The sequence below is a fragment of the Sardina pilchardus genome, chromosome 23, assembly GCF_963854185.1.
Source record: "Sardina pilchardus chromosome 23, fSarPil1.1, whole genome shotgun sequence".
Classification (NCBI taxonomy): domain Eukaryota; kingdom Metazoa; phylum Chordata; class Actinopteri; order Clupeiformes; family Clupeidae; genus Sardina; species Sardina pilchardus.
The window spans coordinates 23,867,207-23,890,428 of NC_085016.1; the positions used below are offsets into that span (position 1 = coordinate 23,867,207).

Below are 23,222 nucleotides of genomic sequence, written 5' to 3' on the forward strand. Positions count from 1 at the left end.
CACACACACACACACACACACACACATACAGTACATGCACATAACACACACACGCACATAAAACATATCCCTGCTTAAACGTTATCTCAGGAATCTTTTTATGCTGGTTTTCACAAAGACGTTTACATTGCACGGGGTGGGGGCCGCACTCCTGGACGAGGACATAATCTCAGATCCCGACAGATCCGATTGGATGAGCATGTATACACACACACACACACACAACAACACACACACTTTCACGAAGGATGCTGTACGGGAACAAAAGCTTCACACACGGACCTGAGACCCATCAGCCGTCGGCCAACACCAGTCACCGTCCTCTCCCTGTGCCACTCTGACCCACCCACTGGCTCTCTCTCTCTCTCTCTCTCTCTCACACACACACACACACACTCACACACACACACACACACTCATGCAGCCTGCCCTCGGTACAGATACCTTTCATGAGAGAAGGTAAGCATATTTTATCTGCATTTATTTGATTTTGGTGATGTGAATGGACACTTTTTGTAAACTGTCTGGTTAGTGTTGTCTGGATAGAATGAATTGTTTAGAATGTTTAGTAGGAATTGATAAACAATAGATTACGAAGTCAGTAACTTGTCAACATTGAGTGTATGCCATGCTCTCTCTCACTGTCTATTTCTCACACACATACACACACACACACACACACAATAATTTGCACAGACAAACTCACACACACACACACACACACACACACACACACACAAGCACATGCTCACATAAACACACACACACACACACACACACACACACACACACACACACACACAGACAGCATCACCTTTTCTTGTACCTTTCACAGAAGTTTGATGAGTTTACATTTCACCTGGCTGGCATTTTAAATTAGATTAGATTAGATTAGATTCAATTTTAGTGTCATTGTGCAGAGTATAAGTGGTAAGACAACTAAATGCAGTTTGCGTCTAACTAGAAGTGCAAAAAAGCAGAAAGCGCAATGTGATATACAAAGTATAGACGGGTGGTGCAAAGGACAAGAACTAGTGCAGTGTAGACAGTAGTATACAGTTGGATTACAGAAGGTGGTTTAGAGTAATATAAATATGTGCTGCCAATATGTTCATGTAAATATTATGTGCACTCGTTTGATCTTTGATGGAGTGGCCACACTACAGGCTGGTGTGATGCTTGCTTATTGCCTCAACTCCTTGTTTACAGTAACGTGTTTCGTTACATATCAATACTAAGTTAGCATGTGCACAAGTACACGTACAGCTACAAGAAAAACACAATGAATAATCCACACATATTAGCTGATTCTTAATATGTGCCTTCAGATTCCATGACTCAGTTACTAGACAGAGAAAAAAGACTGAACTGCATTTGATCATTTGTCATTATACAAGTGAAAAACATGAATGAATTGTGGTTCCACTGTTTAGATTAGGACATGCATGGCACAAGATGGATCCCTTAAATCTTGCTGTGCCGAGATTAAAACATGAGATCTATGTCCGCAAATCCGCCTCAATCTGCTAGGAATCACAACTAGGTCACCTGGACCATAGTACAAGGACTGACCCCAGGGAGGATGTTTTCGAGGTGCAGCCATAGTGGTGGTAAACACAGTTTATCCACGTTTGAAATGTCAGAAATAGTTTATCCACCTCTCAAAAGAGTTTAACTTTTAACATAAAAAACACACTGTATTATCCACATTCACAATATGTACACACTCACCAAAACTCTAGGAACCATTTAATATCATTATTGTTAATGTTATGAACCTTATGACTATTACCTCTACCACCATAAAACATGTTCTGAATGCCTTTTTTAACAAAAGAGTCCACCTTACCATGATCACCAATTTCACAGTTTACCCACCTCTTATTTTACCACTACACCCCTGGGTGCAGCCCTTAATTCAATACTTTTTCACGTCTGTTCTGTCTGTGTGATCCAAAGAGCTAGTCCTCGTCCACTGTCCCTGGTGTTTGTGAGGTAAACAAACACCGGCCAGTGGCTCGGAGAGAACAAAACCCTATTCAAGACAGTCAACACCCTTCATGGGCGCAGAGGGGATGGGGTGTGTTTTGATTAGCTGTTGAGTTCAAATGTCAACAACCTTTAAACCAGGAAATGAGTTACTGCACCTTTAAAATCATGGCAGTGTACCTGGAAGCCGTGCGGCGCTCTGCGGTGAAACCTAAGCCTCTCTCAGGGATGCAGACATCAGATCCTGGAGAGTCAAATGAACAGTGGTCAGACAGACATGAGCGACAGCCCACCCAGTGATGGGGAGATGAATGGAAAGTGAGATCTTAGCTGGCCACTGGTGACCAGATTGAGCTTTTAGCTGACCAGCGGTGATCAGACCGAGTGAGGCTTTAGCCAACATTAATCTTGCACAGGGCCAGAAGACTATCAATCTCTCTTTCTCTCTCTCTCTCTCTCTCTCTCTCTCTCTCTCTCTCTCAGTCCTGAGTATTTTCAGATCCTTCCCTTTTTCTCTCTCCTTCCTCTCTACCACTCTGTTCTTCTTTTTCATTTCTCCTCCTCTATCAATCATGCTACACACTCTGTGTGTGTGTGTGTGTGTGTGTGTGTGTGTGTGTGTGTGTGTGTGTGTCATTTGTCTATGCCTCATGTAACACTATAACCAAGATTACTTCAGAGCACATGAGCGAAGCAGTGCATCCATAGCCATTTTGGTAACTTCCTCCTCTTCTTGCAGTACTTCAAGCTTTGGTCTCCAGTGAAAAAAAAAAGTTTTGCATACATCACTGTGGTACCACAACACAGCTGTATTCTTTTGCAACTGCATCAGCTAACGTGAAAACAGCAGTTGTTGAACAGATTAAATCAGAATCAGATTACGTAAGATCTCCTTTGTCAGGGACTGACCGAAATGCCCCTTTTGTGACGTACACAACTAGTACACTCTTAATATGATGGATCGAACAGGAAAACACATACAGATACAAAACAAAGCTTCTCTCTTGTTTGTTTCCATATAAAAACACAAAGGCACAATGACCATTTCCATAAAGCACTGAATGACTTTAAACTGTGTGAGAGAAACAAATTATGTTATTATGTTATTATGTAATTATATTCACATCAGTATTGCTTTGCTTCTGTGTTATACTTCCCAAAAACTCAATGTTGGATGACTCAACTGTGACAAGGAATTAAGTGTGAAACTATGTCCCCTATTCACTTTTCCTTTAGTCACCTTGTCACATTTTCTTTGTCTATCTCAGAGGTGTCCAAACTTTTTGGCTCAAGGGCCACATTGGGTCTTGAAAATTGGCTGGTTAACCACAACGTCGCTGAAAAAAATCGAGAGCGTGATGACCTACACTGTAAAAAATTTACTGTAAAATTTACAGTAACTTACTGGCAACAATTGGCCAGTAAGTTACTGTGAATACCTTTTACAGTAAAGGTACTGTATTTCCATTTACAGTATTTATATATTCACTGTAAAATGAAAAACAATTAAATACTGTGATTTCAGTCGTATTTACAGTAACTTACTGGCCAATTGTTGCCAGTAAGTTACTGTGAAAACCTTTTACAGTAAAGGTGCTGTATTTCCATTTACAGTAACTTACTGGCCAATTGTTGCCAGTAAGTTACTGTGAAAACCTTTTACAGTAAAGGTGCTGTATTTCCATTTACAGTAACTTACTGGCCAATTGTTGCCAGTAAGTTACTGTGAATACCTTTTACAGTTAAGGCACTGTATTTCCATTTACAGTAACTTACTGGCCAATTGTTGCCAGTAAGTTACTGTGAAAACCTTTTACAGTAAAGGTGCTGTATTTCCATTTACGGTAACTTACTGGCCAATTGTTGCCAGTAAGTTACTGTGAATACTTTTTACAGTAAAGGTACCGCATTTTCATTTACAGTATTTTATGTATTCGCTGTAAAGTGAAAAACAATTGATTTTAAATTAAGATTTTTTTTTTTTAGTTGTATTTACAGTATTGGTTGTTTCCCTGTAGAAGCTAGGTCAGTTAAATACTGTGAATTCAATTGAACTTACATTAGCAATCATTAATAGAATAACTCATATTCCAAAATATTTCAGTTAACTGCAGACAATAAAACAATTTTAACTTTTGTTATTTATTTAAGACATTTCAAATGTATGACTGAAGTGGATGTTGACAGACAACAGTAGATGGTTTGAACACAACCACAACCTTATCTGATTTGACACAGATAAGGGGGTTAAAAGCGCAGTGTGTGTAAGTGCAGTATGGCAACTGGCAAGTCTATGTAATGTAGTATAAGGAGTTGTGTGTGTACAGGATGCGGAGTAAAGAAACTCATCCCCAGTCTGTTTCGTGGGTGTTCCCTCAGTCTGCCACGTGGGAACAGAGACGTCTGCTTGACCTCAGTGGTTTAAACAGTCCGTGGTCAGAGCGTGAAATGTCTTTTGAAATACTTTTGGGCCGTTGTTGTACTCTTCTGGTATAGGTATCCTGCAGGGTAGGGAGAGGTGCTCTGATGGTACCTTTCGCAGTAAATGTCAAGTGTCTGAAAAAGAGAAAGAAAGCATACATTACAATTGACCCCGTTCATGAATATACAGTAATTAATGCAAACTACTCCGGTTGTGTGACAAATAAAAGCAAACCCACACTAGTCAGGTGCAATAGATAGAAGTAATGCAGATGTGTACAATACACCACCATAGCAAAGTTTGGGAGTTCACTTTGATATGTCCAGTGTTTTTTTTTTTTTTAAGGGGACATTTCGAAGTGACCCTACACTTCTGAACAGAAGTATGTCTATGTGATATCATACCTAATCTCATAATTGCCTGCGGCAACTCTGCCCTCATGCGAACACCACTTTTCTGATGCCTAACATACTGTAGGCCATCTCCCATCTGACTTGCAATAGCAGCCTCTGGCTCCAGGCTGGGACTTCTGGATGGCTCCTAAAAAGAATAAACAGCAATTGCCATATCATTTGTTAATAAAGAGCAATTGCCATACAAAACAAATAGCTTTAAAAAAATAAGCAAGGCAATCAGATGTAGAAATAGAAATGATAATTACCTTGCCATGAGGCACCCTTGCCACCCTTGTCACCATCTATGTTACTTCTTGATATCAGTTTATTTATGAACATAAATAAAACACAAACACTTACACCATGTTGAGGGCAGCAGCCATGGCTAACAGACATCATCAGGGTAGTGCCATCAGGTAGTGCCATCAGGGTAGACTGACTTCGCCCTGGACAGTTGTTGACAGTTGAGCCCACAAAGTCATAACAGACACATGAAAGGAGGGGATAAAATAAACAGTTACAGACACAAATACAGTACATGCACACATATTAAATGCTATATGCGTGTGTCTCTATTTGGTGAGTGAACTCACTTGCAGGCTTGGAACTTCTTCCTTATGGAAGTGACACACATTTGGAACATTCCAAAATGCACACAGCATAAGTGTCTCTGAAACAGCGTTCTCAGGGCAGCAGTCCTCACACCACCTACTAACAGAGGGAACAGAAAGAGGCTTACATTAATTAATACATTGCAAAACACACAGAACATGAAAAGACCATCACTGAAGCACTACTACACTCACATGCATCTTTTAAACACATGCCTCAATGTAAGTCACCAAACATTGGGCGAATAAAGGCTATAAACTGAATACCATTTAGCCAAACACTACCCTTCACAAACTAAAGATCCCTTTACTTATCGGCATGATATTTCTGGTAATTGAAATTCCCCAAATGCTCCCCTTTCATATCCACTATATGACTGATCTATGAGCATGACTATGCAAAACTACAGTTCCTAAATTAGGGGTGAGATAACTTACACATCAGCCTACTTCATTAATTTGTTTTACTGGTCCTCTTTCCAGTTATAGCAACACTACATATTATGCATCAACACTACATGTATTAAGTTTAATGTTAACTACCCATGCCCCATCGAGTTCGCAAAGTAATGTTACTAACTAGCTGCTAACGTTAACAACTTTCACCTGTGTCTGTCTGCTAGCTAACTTCAGCCTTCAGCCTGCATGGTAACAGCTACTTTAAGCTAAGCTACTTGCGTCTGATATTTCATTCAAACTAAAACTCTACATTCATAACGACATATCAGACTGAATTATTACTAGATATGATATTGACTATCATTCGAAAAATCCCACATGATGGTTAAGTTAGTTACTGGAAAAGTTAACATTAACAGCTAACATCGCTAACGCTAGCGACGTTAGCTCGCTAGTTCTAGCTATCGATATGTGCTATGCTGATTCAAACATGACAATAATGGCTTTGGTTAACATTTCATTGTGAAAACAATACATTTCTAATACATTCCCGGTTTCAATTGGCATACAAAAGTACTGTAATTCTTACCTTGAATATGATGTTTGTACAGAGTTGAAGATTGCAGTCAGATTCATGATTGAAAAGTGACGGTTGATGGTTGAAGTGAAGTCACTCTGGCTGGAGTTGAAAAGTCAGGGGTGGGGGATGGGAATTACTGCGTGTGCGCATGCGCATATCAAGAGGCGATAAGCAGCCGTTAAAAACAATCGTGGAAAATGATTAGGCTGAAATAGAGCTCCCCAGTCCCGCCCCTCCTCCGAGAGAGGTGCTAGTCCGGAAGTAAAATTCTCATTCATTTCTCCCATTGACTTCTGGAAAAATTCGGATATAAAGAGTTTTAGACCATGCCTTAGGCTAACCAGCTACGATGTGACTCATAAGCATATAACTTATAATTTCGAGTGAAAAAATGAACAGAAAATGTAAAAAAAGCGAAAGGTACAAGACTGTGTACATATCTTAAATTCCGAGATAGAGAACTCAAATCCCAGGATGCTTTGCAAACGTACACACATTTCCAACATTTGCAGCCTAAAGATAGTTTAACATGGTTCCATATTAATCTGAGAAAAGAAGATGATTACTTCCTACCGTTTCCATTGAGTAAATTCAACCTTCAAGATGAGAAAACCGTTATTTTTCGGAAGACCACACATCGGTCCTGATCAGCCCTGCAGCCATTTTAAGTTTAGAAGTTCCAGCGAGACGAAGCTGGACGATAGGCGCGGGAAAAGCTGAGTACAGTTTGTTTGGCATTGCCATGGCAACGGCGATCTCTACCAATCAAAGGCTCTGCTTTCACCAGTTTTACACGTTAGGGTGTCGGGTAGTGTAGTACTCTCTCGTTAAATCGTGAATAAAGCATTGTTTTCTCAAAACAAGGTTGATGCCCCCATTAACTTTTGACATCTATATGAGCAGGTATAATCGCTTAGTCACATCGTAGCTGGTTTTAAGTCTACCATGGACGGTTACGATGTTATGGCTTATTCTCCAATTGTCAATGGAGAAATTGTATTGGATTTTTACTTCCGGACTAGGCTGTGGGCGGGACTGGGGAGCTCTATGTGTTATGCTTGCTCAATAGTGTGATCATCAAAGCCTTAATTCTTGACATCAAATTGACTTTCTCAACCGTCTCTGGTGTGTCATTATGAGTTAAAAGAAAGATAAGATTAAAAAAGGGAAAACACAGTAGTTTACTTAACTATTTACAGTAGCCTAGGCTACTAGTGGCTATATTGTGATTTGTTTACAGTAGTGTTTTGACTACTGTAATTTCTACGGTAACACTTACTACTGTAATTGTAGTTTACAGTAGAGGTACCGCATTTCCATTTACAGTATTTTATGTATTCACTGTGAAATGAAAACCAATTAAATACTGTGATTTCAGTAGTTTTACAGTAACTTACTGCCCAATTGTTGCCAGCAAGTTACTGTGAATACTTTTTACAGTAAAGGTACCGCATTTCCATTTACAGTATTTTATGCATTCACTGTAAAATGAAAACCAATTAAATACTGTGATTTCAGTAGTATTTACAGTAACTTACTGGCCAATTGTTGAAAAGAAAAAATACAGTAGTTTACTTTACTATTTACAGTACTATAGTGGCTATACTGTGTTTGTTTTACAGTAGTGCTTTGACTACTGTAATGTCTACAGTAACACTTGGACTACTGTAATTGTAGGGGCGTTACTGTAAATTTTACAACATTCTACTGTAAAAAGCATATACAGTAGTGCTACTGTGAAATTTCCTGTAAATAACTGTGAATTTCACAGCCATTTTTTACAGTGTACTGTAAGTGCATGGTGGGCCTGACCTAATACATGCTCGGCGGGCCAGATTAAAGTGTGTGGCAGGCTGCATTTGGCCCGCGGGCTGTAGTTTGAACACCCCTGGTCTATCTGGACAATAGAAGTAAATGACCGTTTGCTTTCCTAAACATTTGGCTACTGGACACCAGCAAGCCACAGACTTCCCATCCTCAGGCTGCCCTCATTCATGTAGTTGCCAGATAAGCATGAGGGGGAGATAGATATCTGCTAAAAAGGGACATTTTATTTTATTTTAGGAGCATGAGAAAAGTTTTGTACCCTCAGCTATCACTACACTAAACAAACTCCTGTGACAATCATCCATCCCTCCTATTCTTTTGTGTTCATGTTTGTCTGTACTGTCCACCTTTGCTTGTGTTGCACTGTGTTGAGGAGGGAGGGAAACTACAGGGGGAGACACTGTGTTGAGAAGAGAGGGAAAATAGAGGGGGGGGGGGGGGGTATGGTGTGTGTTATGTAATGTTATATGTGATATGTGATACGCTATATGAGGTTGTGTATATCCTGTAAGACTCTATATAGAAATATCTATTTTATTCCCCAGCCTAATTACAGGGTTGTGAAATAGCATCTGCATATTTCTGAGAGACCAAAGTTGTACCTTCTATCAGAGATCAAGGTCAAATACTCTGTCCATCCATTCTGTTATCTTTAACACCGGATGTAGGCAAGCCATAGACTCCTCTTCTTCAGACTTTCCTCTCTTTCTTTCTCCCTTTCTCTTTCTCTCTCTCCCTCTCTTTCTCCCCCCCTCTCTCTCTCTCTCTCTCTCTCTCTCCATCTCTCTGTAGGAGTTTCAATTTGCAGGCCATTTCCTCCTCCTCACTCACTCAGCCTTAGCACTGTGAATTATTGATGTGCCCCGGTCTCTCTCTTTTCTCCTCACCTGTCAGCAGCCCGGCCGGCCACAATAGCGCCTCTCTGCAAAGCCCCAAGGCCCTTCACCAGCGCTCCCCACCTGCTGCCGACGCCCCGCTGAAAGACATCACCACCGGCTGAACTCAACACCGCAGTCCGGCCGCACACCGCACACAGGTAAGGATGGGTCTTTTGTTGCCTCCGCTGCTGTCACTATTACTATTGGATGAGACATTTAACAGCGTTTACCAACATTATAGATTGATTGATCTACAGTTAAATGTATTCATTTGGCAGAGACTTTCACCCAAGGCGACTTACAGCGATAGATGTGATGTGTTTTGTTATGCGGAAAATCTGCCGATATCCTGTATGGATAGGATTTCGGCGCTGTGTTCTGTGTATCAGCAAAACTCATTGTCCCTGTTCTGTCATTCAACAATAGGGATCATCATCGTCACCATCCAGCTCCCTGCTCCTCCCAGCTCCTCAACAAGTGTCAGCCTCTGAGAGCCAGCATGCGCCTCCTGTGGGTCCTCCCTCTGTTGGTGGAGGCCCAGAACAAGTCCTTTCTGCACCGCTGTGCCCTCGGCTGCGACTGCCAGGAGGAACTGAAGCAGGCCAACTGCGCCCGGGGCCTCCTCCGACACCTGCCCGGCCCGCTGCCCCCCCTCACCGAGCACCTGGACCTGTCCCAGAACCAGCTGAGCCACCTCCCCCGGCGGGCCTTCCTGAGCACGCGGCGCCTCAAGACGCTGCTGCTCAACGACAACAACATCAGCAGCGTGGCCGACGGCGCCTTCTCGCCGCTGGAGAGCCTGCTGAAGCTGGACCTGAGCCGCAACCGCGTGGCCGCGCTGGGCGCCGGCTTCACCCTGGGCCTGGGGTCCCTGCGCGAGCTGGCGCTGGCCGAGAACCGGCTGACCGCCCTGCGCAGCCACGGCTTCCAGCACCTGGACGGCCTGCTGCGCCTCAACCTGAGCCACAACGCCATCGGCCAGGTGCAGGTGCGCGCGTTCGGCTGCATGAGCACGCTGCGCCAGCTGGACCTGGAGGGCAACCGTCTCCGGGCGCTGGGCAGCGGCGTCTTCACCATGCTCAAGTCCCTGGAGGTGCTGCGTCTCCAGGGCAACAACATCAGCCACATCGACATCGGCGTGTTCACGCCGCTCACTAGCCTGGCGCTACTGAACCTGGCGTGTAATCAGCTGAGCAAGATCCACTTCAAGACCTTCCTGAGCTTGCACACCTACAGCACACACATCCTGCTGGAGGACAACCCCTGGCACTGCGACTGCGACCTCCAGAGAGTGTTCCGGAAGCTGGGCAGCGTCCGCCGGCTCTTCCTGGACGACTACTCCAACCTCAGCTGCGCCGAGCCTCCCGAGCTTCGCGGCTACCAGCTGATGGAGGTTGACGCCGAGCTCTGCATCGCCGAGACTGTCACAGTCCTCATCATCACTGTTACCGTGTTGATCACCGTGGTAGCGGCTATCCTCATGGCGGAGAGGAAGAGGAAGAGCCGGAAAAAGGAGAAACACTGGACAGATGGGGCTAGCCAGATGTCCTATGACTCTTAGACCAACATGGACCCCTTTAAACAGAAGCACTCGTGTCTGTCCAGTGATCCCCAACAATTAACATAAACACTGCCATAGCCTTCAGTTTGTACTCTGTACAAAGACTAAGTAGCCTACATGTTCTAAGACTCTGTCATTCTGAACTACTGGGACCAAAATTGACAAACATGTCTTCAATGTAACTTTTTTCCTGTACGCTTTTTGTATTCTGGGAACTCTGCATACTGGGATAGTAGGCCTATCATCAAATGTTTTATATGGCATAATAGATCATCAAGAAATTCCCTTGATAATAAAATGTATTTTCCATTCAACAAAATAGCCTAACCTAGACACAACAGTCCTGTAACTGATAAGAATGTGTAGATGGTCATCGCAGACAGGAAAGAACTGCCGAATACAAGCCACTTATTGCTGCAGCCTTGAGAGCAGTAGCCTACTGAAGTGTGTAGGCTACAATTCGGATAAATGTTAGTGGATTATAAAAACTGTAGCCTAAGTGTTCTCTTACAATTTAGCTATATCTGACATCATAAATTGGTTTTATGCAACTAAGATAATTTTACAGTAAACTAGGCTAATAGAAAATATATCCAATTGTTCCTAAATAAAACATTTTTTATTTACCTATTTTGTTTGATTTACATTTCTGCCGTGTTGTCAGTTTTCTCTGTTCTGTAGACAGTCTGTGTAAAAAAAAGAAAAAAAAAGACAGTCTGTGTAGGCTTCAGATAAAAGGGGCGGAGATAGAGTGGCATACGTCAATAGCAAGAGACCAGAAAACGAAAACAAAGGCACTTAGTTATGACGCCGTTTCCGCCAGCATTTCATTCGCTCTTGAAAGGTGAAGTGGTTTGATTGAAAATTAACTGGAGACTACAATGCAGCTCTTTGGGCATTCGCGTTAAGGACATTTGGTAAGTATGCCCAAGTTATCATTCTTATGGCTCCTGCATATCAGTAGCCTACTATCAACACACTATGAAGTATCGGTTTAGGTAGCAAGCTTCATCCCAGTTTGGCAGCTGCTAGCAAGTCACGCTAGCTCCCATTAATTGGCTTAACCGTAGCAACTGGTGACTTATAGCCAGCGATATGTAGCCAGCCAGCTAGATAGTTATTTGAAATCTCTGGAGCTATTTTTAACCCAGGTTGCATAACTTATTACTAAGTGCGTATGCGTGGTTGTGACATGCCTTTATAGGCTAGCAGCTACTGTTTTCAAAGGAATATCCTAGATATGTGCTTCGTGAAGCTTCAGGATACATCTAGGCCAGAGAACTGTCTCACTTACAAAGGTCAAATCATCAGCTTAGTGTGTTGTTAAACCAATGAAAATAGAAGCTTACTAAGTAACCTGTGCAGTGGTTAATGATATGAATCTAACCTCCGTGGAACATTAATCAGTTGAGTTCAACACAACGTTAGAAAACAGTTTTAACAGCACCGTTACACTGCATACTACAAGGCCTTACCTAAACTAATCCGGATAGTATCCTTCTAATCATAAACATATCCCTCTAAAATGGTGTCTCTCACTGCTAATAGTAACGCCACATTTAGTTTATCCTACCAATACATTTTCTCGCTGATTCTCCTTCAGGTTTCCGTTTTTATACCGCTATACCTCCCTCCCCACCCCGCCTGTTGAGTGATGTCCGAGTTGATGGTGGCTCTGGTGCAGGCCTCGGAAAAGGCAGCCAACATCGCCCGGTCCTGTCGCCAGGAAGAAACTCTTTTCAGTCTACTCATAGAAGAGAAGAAGAGCAAGAACAAAACGTTTTCAGCTGACTTCAAAACTCTCGCTGACGTGCTCGTGCAAGCAGTCATTAAACATGATATAGGCAAACGGGTAAAAATGTTACTGATGCATATGGCAACAAGTGTAATGTTCCTCTTATGTTTTCATCTGTGTTAGCTCACATTTTTCTAACCTCAGCTTCTAAATTTTCTTCTATGTGTGAAGTTTCCTGGTCTTGAAAACAACATATTTGGTGAAGAAACCAATGAATTCATGAATGGACTAGGTAATCCCTTGCTCGTATCCCTCTCTTATCATGAGCACTATTTGAAAATAAACACACACACACACACACACACACACACACACACACACACACACACACACACACACACACATTCTTCCAGCCCGCACACTGAGTGTAGGCCATCCTGTCTCAACAGGCGAGCGGATCCAGGTGATATTATGTGAACGAGAGGCAGACACGGCCAGGCTCCTCAGTAAGGTTCTGGACGGCAACATGCAGGCGGCCGAAGCCCTGGCCTCCGCCGCCCACCAGGACGTCATCATTCCCGACCTGCACACCGGCTGCGTCCACATCCCCATCCACAACCTGGGAGTGTGGGTGGACCCCATAGGTAACCACTGACCGTCATTATCCCAGACCAGCACACAGGCTACGTCCACAACCTGGGAATGTGGTTAGATCCCATGGGTAACCACTGACATCATCATCATCCCAGACTCGCGCACAGGCTATATTCACAACCTGGACGTTTGGTTAGATCCCATAGGTAACCACTGACACCATCATTATCGTCATCATCATCATCATCATCCCAGACCCACACACAAGCTAAGTGCTTGTCGGTTCAATTCCCAGCTTGTCCACCGTTGTGTCCTTGAGCAAGGCACTGAACCCCAAGTTGTTCCAAGGACAGTGTATTTTCCCTTGTAATATAGTTGACATGTAAGTCACTTTAGACAAAAAAAGTGTCCTAAATGTAATGTAGTGTAATGTGTGTGTGTGGGTAGATCTTATAGGTAACCACTGAGACCATGGGGGCTTCATCTTCCAGATGCATTACATTTACATTTAGTGAGTAAGCAGTGGTTTGATCAGAAGAAAACACTCAAGTACTGCAGTGCACACACACGGCTAATGGTTAGAATGGGGCATGAAGTGGAGTGAAACTTCTGACTGCCATACAGAGGTTTTGTTCTCCCTCACTGTTGTGTCTCGTTCATAAGAAGTAACTTTTTCAGGTCCGATTCAATGTTGGCAAGATCTATCTGGTCTGGCTGTCTGTCTATCTGTCTGTGTATCTCTGTGTGATGATTTTGGGCCTGACGTGACACTGCTCTGTCTTGCAGACTCCACACTCCAGTATATCAAAGGCATTAGCAACTCCGTCCCAGAGGACAGCATCTACAGCCGAGGCCTACAGTGCGTGACCGTTCTCATTGGTGCTTACGACTTGCAGACCGGAGAGCCGCTAATGGGGGTCATCAACCAGCCATTTGCAGAGATGGACGACAGCAAGAGGTGATTGTGATCCAGCTATAGACCTTTTCAAATGCATAAACAGACATTTGCATTCCCATTCCCAGGCATTTCCAGTGGCACAGAACACAACATTGAGCTTACGGTAACTCGGGGACAAATACTAATTTTAAAAAGTCAACATTTTGTAGAGCGTTATGCTAAAGCCTGATTCATTTTCACAGCAAAGTATCTGCATTTGTTTTTGAATGTTTCAACCAGAAATCCTCTAGGAACAGATTGAAAGAGTTTATATACCACTGATCGCACAGCTTACACTTGAGTACGTCACAGTTTTACATTAGGATATTAGCAAAAAGCCAAACGCATAACACTGAGTACTATATCAAAGCTATGCATTCATGAGGAAATTCGAACATAAATATCAGGCACAGTAGATTTCCACCCTCATGACATCAGGAACAAGCAATCATAATCAAGATCACAAGATGAGCTCAGGGTAGCATCTATGATGTTTATCAGAAAAAAAACATTCACAAGAGCTGGAAAGTTGTTGTCTGCTACTTTACTTTCATGAACTGTCACTTATGCAGAAGAAGCACCATGTTGTTTCAGCTGAAACACTGTCCTGAGTCCTGTGCTAACTCACTGTTCTCATTCTCTCACTTGTTGTTCAGGTGGCAGGGCCGATTCTTCTGGGGAATCTCTGCAGGCCCCCAGAGTGTGCATTCCCTCTCTTCCACGCCAGGCTCTACGCCACTCTCTAGAGGGGACTCCGTCCCACGTCCACTCCCGACCCCGACCCCAAACCCCGCGGCGGACCCCAGTGTAGGGGTGCGGGGGTCCCCCGCGTCCAAGCTGTCGGCGGTGCTGAGCACGCGCGAGGTGAAGCGCGTCAAGGCGCTGTTCCAGGACTGCTGCGAGGGCGGCGTCTACTACGCGTCCGGCGCCGGCTACAAGGCGCTCTGCGTCATCCTGGGCCTGGTGGACGTGTACGTCTTCACCGAGGACTCCACCTACAAGTGGGACAGCTGCGGGCCGCACGCCCTGCTGCGCTCCATGGGCGGGGGCATGGCCGACCTGAAGGAGTGCCTCCGGCACGGCCCACCAGCAGGGGGCGCCGGCGAGAGGCCGGAGCTGCAGTACAGCAGCCCCATCGCCGAGGCCTCGGGCACGGAGAGGTGGGCCAACCGAGACGGCCTGGTGGCCTACAGGTCAAAGGCCGACCTGGAAGCCGTTCTCCAGCTGCTCACCACTGTTGAGCTGTAGTGCAGCTTTAAGCGGTAGTGGGGGAAGGGGTATCAGTGCAATATGGAGGTTTTTATTTACCCATTTGAGTTTATTTATGTATAATTCAGAGTTGAGGAGGAAGTGTTCCATATGCCATTTTATCTCTTTGTTTTTTTTTTTTTTATGCTGAGGTGTCATGCATCTATTATTATTACGTTTTACTGAATGTCATGCAACATGATATGCACTGATGGCAACCAATTTATTCAAAATGCGCTATTTATTATTAGTGTCATGTTATTTGAGCAGCTGGTTTCAAGAATCAACACTAGCAATACTGTATCCCATTTTAAACACTGTACTTGACTGCATCTTTGTTGTATTAAGCTACTTGGAAATGACTGGATGGAAGGACTGGTGTGTTTGCTCCTCAATGCAAATGATGTTTACATGATGCACAAACCAGATTAAACAGGAGTTGCACATTTTAATTGATTGGGTTGGTCTTTATCAAATAAGCCTTAATTTCCTGCTCAACGTTTGGAATTTCATTTGACTTCTTAAAGCACGTGAGGGAATTAGACCTCGTGCACTAATTGTTCACATTTTTCTGTGAAACACACTGCTTTTATTTCAAGTTGTATGTTTAGTTGTCTGTAGAGCCGTAATCATGCAATTCAGAATCTCAATCACCATGTCCGCATGAAAACAGGAAAGGAAATATTGAGGGCGTAACTTATTGGAAAGGAAGACTCCAAACCCCGCCTCTGAAGGTGGGGTGGGGAAGGATCTGTGGAGACAGCGTAGGACAGGTAAGGCAGAAGTTACCCCCAGGCTCGCACAAAATTGAAATGGACTAAGATCAATCTGTGGAGAAAACATTGAATGATTGACAACTTTATGGACCGAAACCGGTACACGTCCGTAATTGCGCGCAATCTTTTAACTTCCTCCGTCCATGTTTGATGGCTTTGAGAAGCATCGAGTTACCCACCTGCCGGCGAACCGAAGCTAAAGAACTTGCATCGACACGAAAGCTAAACTTCCTCTTCGAAGATAGCAGGTGCGAATAATATACTCTTTAATATGTATCTTGAGTAATTTGCTATATCGGTGTGATCAGATTATCACATTGATGCGTTTTCTCTCATCAATAGGAAGACAAATAATTCGTTATCTGTTGTGTTTCATTCGCTTGACTACTAGTAGTAGACGTCAACACTTTGTTTTTTAGGAGCGCAGCTCAGCAACTGAGCTCATGTGTTTGTCTGAGTATTACTCATGAACACCAGACTGTTGTAGCAAGTGTATTTTTTATATTTAGCCGATTTACTGTAACATTGTTACAGTCATACATTTATTCAAAAGCTGACGCCCTCATAGGTTAGACTTCCGCAAACACTAGACCGGTATAAATAGTTGTCTTGCTTACGTAGTTGGCCCGGTTTTTCTTTATGTGAACTGCGTCAAAAACTATTGTTCCAGGACAGGTACCACTTTTCTCCCTCCCTCTTCCCCCTCGTTACTCATCATAATATGAGAGAAGGAAGCAACAGTTGAGGACAGTTAATTTATGTCTTTACTGTATAATAACTTACTGTTGTTATTTTCTGTTGGTAACAAGATATTCAAACATTGTTATATATTCTCGAAACAGAATGAGTGTACAGCAGCCTTTAAAATATAATGTTTCCTAACACAAATTTCACAAACAATACTGAATACTCTAACACTAACCCCCCACCCCCACCTCCATATTTTACAGTCATGGCGGACGACAAAGTGGCTATACTGACTGATGATGAGGATGAACCGAAGAGGAAGCATGGACGGTCGGGACATTTTGGTGTCCTCTCTCTTAAAAAGGGCCCTGATGCGTTGCCCTCCTCCGGCCCACACACGGGCACTGCGGGCGAGGACCCTGTGCCCCCTCCAAACGTCTCCTCCTCTCAGGCCCCGGACATGGGCTGCTGTCAACGCATGTGCCTGCGGGTCAACCGACGCCTGTTGGTGTCCAAGATCTTCTACTTCTTCTTCTACGCGGCCTACGGCTCGCTGCACCCGCTGCTGCCCGTCTACTACAAGCAGCTGGGCATGACGGCCAGTCACAGCGGGCTTCTGGTGGGCATCCGCTACTTCATCGAGTTCTGCAGCGCCCCCTTCTGGGGGATGGTGGCGGATCGCTACCACAGAGGCAAGGCCGTGCTGCTGTTCTCCGTCTTCTGCTGGCTGCTGTTCAACTGCGGCATCAGCATCTCCCAGCAGGCGGACATGACCTGCTCGAGCCCGCCGATCCCCACCACCATCGCCCCGCCACCCAACTTCACCACCATCGCCCCGCCACCCAACTTCACCACCACGCCCAGTCACCCTGGCGTCAACGTGGACCGCACCACAATGACCACGTTGCCTGCGAACAACAACAACAACAACAACGCGTCCGGCGATGCCTCCACGGGCAACGGAAACCGTTCGCGACGGGATTTGTTTGGGAAGGACCTGTCCAGCTGGCCCTATTATTTCAGTGAATCTCAAACTGAGTATGGCGCCCCCCAGAGGATAAAACGGGAAGCCAACCTTACCAGTTTGGATGGAACGGCAAACGGTGGCACACCAGCAAATAGCTCCGACACCGCATCCAATAACAACACCTCCTCTCCATTGGATACTAATGGCACAATGACCACAATTCCCCCGACCCCCACTACCACCACCCCAGCAACGACCACAACAACGCCGGCTCCCACGAAGCCCACCATCATCTACAACCAGGAGCAGGTGGAGGCCATCTTCCTGATGATCCTGCTGATGGTGATCGTGGGCGAGTTCTTCAGCGCGCCGGCCATCACCATCGTGGACACGGTCACACTGCAGAACCTGGGCCGCCACCGCGACCGCTACGGCCTGCAGCGCATGTGGGGCTCGCTGGGCTGGGGCCTGGCCATGCTCTCCGTGGGCATCTGGATCGACCACACGCACCTGCACATCCTGGTGCCCGGCTGCCCGGACCCCGCGTTCAAGAACTACACCATCGCCTTCATCGTGTTCGGCGTGCTCATGGGCCTGGCGTTCGTCGTGGGCACCCAGTTCCAGTTCGACCGCCTGGACTACCGGCAGGAGGAGGACCAGCGGACGCCGCCGCCGCCGCCGGTCGAGATGCCTCAGGTCGTCCAAAATGCGCCCGAATCCGCGGAAAACGGCACGCAGCAGCAGCATCAGCAGCATCATCAACAGCAGCAGGGACCGTCGGCGACCCCGACCGCGGAATTTCCCGGAAGCGAGACGTTCCACTACCGGGACCTGCTGCGCCTGCTGTGCAGCGTGCGCTACGGCACGGTGCTCTTCGTGGCCTGGTTCATGGGCTTCGGCTACGGCTTCGTCTTCACCTTCCTCTACTGGCACCTGGAGGACCTGAAGGGGACCACCACGCTGTTCGGCGTCTGCTCCGTCCTCAGCCACGTCTCCGAGCTGGCCGCCTACTTCACCAGCCACAAGCTCATCGAGCTCATCGGACACATCAGGTGAACACATTACCTTGACAACGACCGCGTTTCCCAGATTCGTTAAGAAGCTCTTTAAGTGCTAAGAACTTCTTAGGAGCACTCTAAAAACGTTCTAAGAACGCTCCTAAGAAGTTCTTAGCACTGAAGAGCTTCTTTACGAATCTGGGAAACGCGACCATTTTCTTTATAGAAAAGTATATTTTTGGGCTTTTTATGCCTTTACTGTGAGGACAGTGGAGAGTGACAGGAAGCGAATGGGAGGCAGATTAGGGGCGGGATTCAGAAATCCGGGAGGCAAAGCAGGGGCGGGATCCGGGCCGGGACCACGCGGTAGGAATCGAACCCGGGTCGCCAGCGTACCGTGCAGGTGCCCCAGCCGGTTGCGTAACAGCTGGGGCCACGTAGACGTTTTTCAATCTAAACACTCTGGTGCATTTGACTGGGCGCTTCAAGCTTTTCAGACACATCAGGTATGCCACATCCTCTAAGCTATAGACAGAAGAAATAAAGTTAAACAATATATTTTAAAATCAGATCCATCCAGTGAGCCACGTCCTAAGGTATAGGTAGAGGAAATTGAGCTAAATATTTACCTAAACCTCTGTTGGACTGTCCACTTCACCAGCCAGAAGGTCAGTGAGTTACTCAGACGTTAGTCAGTCATGACAGTAATGTAGACAGACCTAGAGTGGTTTGTAAACTAGCGCATTGGTCTATACTGAGGTTGGCAGCCTGGTTCAGCAACTTTTATAGAGGTCATCCGATGAGTTGCATCACATCAGTTCACATCAGGTCGCAATAATTGTTTAGACAAACACATTTCTTTACACCTGTAGTAGGGTGCTATTCCTATCCTCATGATCCATCTCAAGTGTATCAAACTTGGTGGGTGCATTTTGTGAGGCTCTGTGTGTGAGTTACAGGAAGAAGGAAACGGAATAGCATGTGAACAAGGGTTGGCTTCCTTCTTTACAACAAGCTTATCAGATTCTTGTGGTTGGTTAGATGAATTGGTAAATCATGTAAAGCACTACGGTAAAGTGGGTGGACAACTGTTTGTTTTGATTAAGGTGACCCAGCTGGACACGTCATGCAACCTAAGTCACATCTGGTAGCCTTATGGAGGGTAGGCTTCACAAATCATCTTTTTTTAACTGTGGTTGTGCGGCATAATTTAGCCCTGTATCTATATTAGTCATGCACAAGTTTTATTTGTTTGATTTACTGTTGGTTGTAAAAACAGATTTACTGCGCCAGTAGCGTTCAACAAGTCTCTGAAATGAACTAAAATGTCCTCCTCCATTTTTTTTTTCTGTCAGCAACTGAAGCGACTTAATTTTCTCTCCAAATGTGTGTTCCATTAAACTCATTAGCCTCTTAGGAGTTTGACTAGCTGAAAACTCACTAATTAGTGGATGAGTCACGCTCCTCTCTCATACTGCGGACTACACCAGCTGACGGCTCCCTGTTCCACTGGGGCACTGATGATGCAAAGGACGTCAATAGCTCTGAATGTTACGCAGTACGGCACGAGTGAAAGAACTGTGACTTTACAAAATCACTTCCTGGGTTGTTACTAGCGGTGATTGCTAGTAGGGTTGTCCCAGGATATCCCCTCTCATATAGCGTGCCTCCAATCTCCATCAGAGACGAATCGTCATGCTGCTACCAGATCTAACTGTTGTAAAGTATGAACATTATGCAAATATTCAACAACTGAAATCTGACTCCCAACTCCAGCGTGTTGGAGAAAAAAATGTTTTGGGTTGTTCAGTGCTGCTTTGCATGAAAGCCAAGTGATGGATGACGAGGGTAGGGAGTGGGACACCTAAGGCTCTTCTCAATGTCTCTCCTCGGTCCTCAGTCCTCCGGCTCGTTCCCACTGATCTATAAACAACACTGGATAGACTATCCCATTGTTGCCGCCCCATCATTCTTTATAGATCAGTGGGAACGAGCCGGAGGACTGAGGATCGGGAACCAAGGAGAGAAGCCTCTACTGTCTGAGAGAGCAGCATTGTGACATGCCACTGCACCTGCTGAGTTATGCAAGGTCACATTCCAGCCAATGACAGCGAGGCGAGGCAGTTTGGTTCGGTAGAGGTCAACCGTGTGCGAGTGATCCAGCAGCTTCTGGAGATCCCAAGATAATTTGTCGGATCAGTAGCCTATTTCATGCTTTAGGGAGGCCAGAAGCTGGCTTAGGTAGAAAGAACAAAATGATTGCACTGGGATGAGAAGTGTGTGTGTGTGTTTGTGTGTGTGTGTCTTTGTCTGTCTGTCTAATGCATGTGTGTCTGTGCTTATGTGTCTTTGACTGTCTGTCTGAAGTGTTCGTGTGCTTGTATGCATGTGTGTGCATGCGAGTGTGTGTATGTCTGTATGTGTGTGTGTGCCTTGCAGTTGTGTATGGCACCAGCCTGAGGCCCGTTTCCCCTGGTGGCACAGTTCCCTGTTTGAGCTGGACTCTGGCCACTGCAGCGGCCTCCTTTGTGGCCATTGTGTGTCAGATATAATGGCCTCTCACCGCCATCAGACCGGCTGAGGCGCCCGGCCCGGGAGAAGGACATTCTCCGGTCCACTGACCTCTTCTGAGCTCTCTGCCTGTCCTGCCCGGAGCGTACCTGTGTTCCCCGGGTCCTATGTTCCCCACGTTTTTTTTCTTACATTTTAAAAAGTGTCCTATGTTTACCGCTTCTCCCAAAAAGGGTCCTATGCTCCCCGGTATGTATTGCGACTGGTGAACGTAGGACCCTTTTGGGGATAACCGGGGAACATACGACCCGGGGAACATAGGAATGACACGTTCCTACCATTCAAACATGGCGTGGAACCATAGACCTAAAAGAAACATGGCGTGGGATTAAGCTGAATGATGATGGAGGCACTAAGTGTAAAGTTCAAACAAACGGATTTAAATATCTTGGAGATGGTTATGGTTATGGTATGATATATTAAGACCAAACAAAACAAAGGGATGTCTATGGTTATGGTATTTACAGACGCTTTTGTCCAAAGCGACATACAAATAACAACAATACAAAAGTTAAATGTAACAGTAAACAGTTTAAAAACACTACATGAAAGAGAATAGCAATAATGAACAACAATGTCAATTCAATCAATAGCTTAATGAAAATAACGAAACACTATAATATACTAACCATAATGCGAAAGAAACACTAAACGCTCCAAACTAAATGCATGTTGAACATGTTACATGTCTTTAGACCCCTCTTGAAAGACCCAAAACTATCACAGGAACGGAGATCTTTTGGCTACTTTAATACCAATAGCAGCAAGATCCTGAGCACAACAGTATCAGTGTGGGTCAGATCAGTGAGTCTCACATGCTACAGGATGGCTGTAGTTCAGACCTGAGTTGCTTTGCTGCTTTGCTTGCTGCTTGAGGTTACACTCCTCCAGCCTTTCAACTCAGGGCCTTGGAGTGCTGTCAGTGGCAGATGTTTCAGTCACACTGCCCATGCTGTCTTTGTGTGTGTTTGTGTACACTTTGTGTGTGTTTGTGTGTGTGTGGGTGTGGGTGTGTGCGTACATGCTTAGTTCTTTTCGTGGTTTTGTGATCCTGTATGCTTTTCACCGGAGCCGGACAAACCTGCATGTCAGAACCATAAAAATGTCTGTTTTCACAGTGCGTGGCATCATTGTTCAAACATAGTGTTGTGTTTTGACTTCACCAACACAAAAGGTTTCCCATCACAAAATATCATTCAGCAAGCAAGCTGTCTGTATTGGTGTCTATCTAGAGTGGTGACAAATGTCTTACGTGTATGTCACCCCAAATCCTAATAAAAATTGAGTACTAATCAATTCAACAAGTCAACAAGTTCTTTTCAGTCTGGAATCTACTGTATTTTTTTTAATCAATCTTTTTTTTCCTTTTATCTCTTGCTCTGTTTGTTCTTTTTAGGGTACTGTACATCGGCCTTGCCTGCAACACAGCACGATACCTGTACATCTCCTACCTGGTGAACGCCTGGATCGTGCTGCCTATGGAGGTTCTGCAAGGTAAGGCCAAGCCCACTGACCTGACATCGGGGTCACGCATGCTCGAGGAAGTGCCGGAAATGGGGCCTTTGTGTGCCTGTCGGCGAGCGAGAGTGTGTGTGTGTGTGTGTTCGAGTGCATGTCAGGACAGTTATTTTCAGCGTCGGTTTCTCTCACGCCCTGTTTCCTCCTTGCCACTGAAAACCATGAACAGGCCGCGGAGCTAAAGAGGACTGATGACAGAAGAGCAGCTAGAGAGTGTGGGAGGTGTGACTGGCTGTGCAGGGCCCCAGATGCTAGTTTGAATAGAGTCAGTCCCTGACAAACCAGAACCAAGCAGAGACTGAGAACAGAAACGTGTGCACCTATCTTCTCCCCCCAGGGGCCAGGTCAAGGGCTGCCCACTGCTCCGGGTGTTTGTGTATGCTCCTAGTGTGTGGGGGCTCCTTGTGAGCTCACTTCTCCGTGTGTGTGTGTGTGTGTGTGTGTGTCTGTCTGTCTGTCTGTCTGTCTGTCTGTCTGTCTGTCTGTATTGTGAGTACACTACCCCCAGATGGGTAAAATGCAAGAGACA

At 45.2% G+C, this 23,222-nt stretch overlaps 3 protein-coding genes and 1 long non-coding RNA gene across 7 annotated transcripts in view; 3 read left to right on the forward strand and 1 right to left on the reverse strand.

Annotated features, from left to right (window-relative positions):
- Window positions 1–4,006: 4,006 nt before the first annotated feature.
- Window positions 4,007–6,536, reverse strand: LOC134071410 (uncharacterized). 2 transcript variants are annotated; one of them, XR_009937068.1, is made up of 4 exons: window positions 6,406–6,536; window positions 5,167–5,517; window positions 4,816–4,951; window positions 4,007–4,545 (listed from the first exon to the last, which is right to left on the reverse strand). It is a non-coding gene; the product is annotated as an uncharacterized LOC134071410 (long non-coding RNA). The 2 variants fall into 2 exon arrangements; XR_009937067.1 differs by lacking the exon at window positions 6,406–6,536 and having other exon boundaries at window positions 5,167–5,905.
- A 2,659-nt stretch (window positions 6,537–9,195) lies between these two features.
- Window positions 9,196–11,208, forward strand: LOC134071568 (insulin-like growth factor-binding protein complex acid labile subunit). The gene is made up of 2 exons (XM_062528338.1): window positions 9,196–9,259; window positions 9,528–11,208. Exon 2 carries the CDS (start codon window positions 9,601–9,603, stop codon window positions 10,660–10,662), a length of 1,062 nt encoding a protein of 353 aa, XP_062384322.1. The 5' UTR covers window positions 9,196–9,259; window positions 9,528–9,600; the 3' UTR covers window positions 10,663–11,208.
- Window positions 11,209–11,444: 236 nt separating this feature from the next.
- On the forward strand, window positions 11,445–15,628 carry LOC134070890 (inositol polyphosphate 1-phosphatase-like). The gene is made up of 6 exons (XM_062527392.1): window positions 11,445–11,579; window positions 12,266–12,514; window positions 12,629–12,689; window positions 12,847–13,041; window positions 13,778–13,949; window positions 14,585–15,628. Exons 2-6 carry the CDS (start codon window positions 12,317–12,319, stop codon window positions 15,174–15,176), a joined length of 1,218 nt encoding a protein of 405 aa, XP_062383376.1. The 5' UTR covers window positions 11,445–11,579; window positions 12,266–12,316; the 3' UTR covers window positions 15,177–15,628.
- A 274-nt stretch (window positions 15,629–15,902) lies between these two features.
- The window catches only part of LOC134070891 (major facilitator superfamily domain-containing protein 6-A-like), a 19,929-nt gene continuing 12,609 nt past the window's right edge, over window positions 15,903–23,222 (forward strand). For 2 of the 3 annotated variants that reach the window (XM_062527393.1, XM_062527396.1), the window contains exons 1-3: window positions 15,930–16,200; window positions 16,903–18,658; window positions 22,572–22,669. In XM_062527393.1, coding sequence (XP_062383377.1) covers window positions 16,905–18,658; window positions 22,572–22,669 — 1,852 coding nt within the window. In that variant the 5' untranslated portion in view covers window positions 15,930–16,200; window positions 16,903–16,904. Of the gene's footprint in view, window positions 16,201–16,902; window positions 18,659–22,571; window positions 22,670–23,222 lie in introns of all 3 variants that reach the window. The other variant, XM_062527395.1, reaches the window with a different exon arrangement.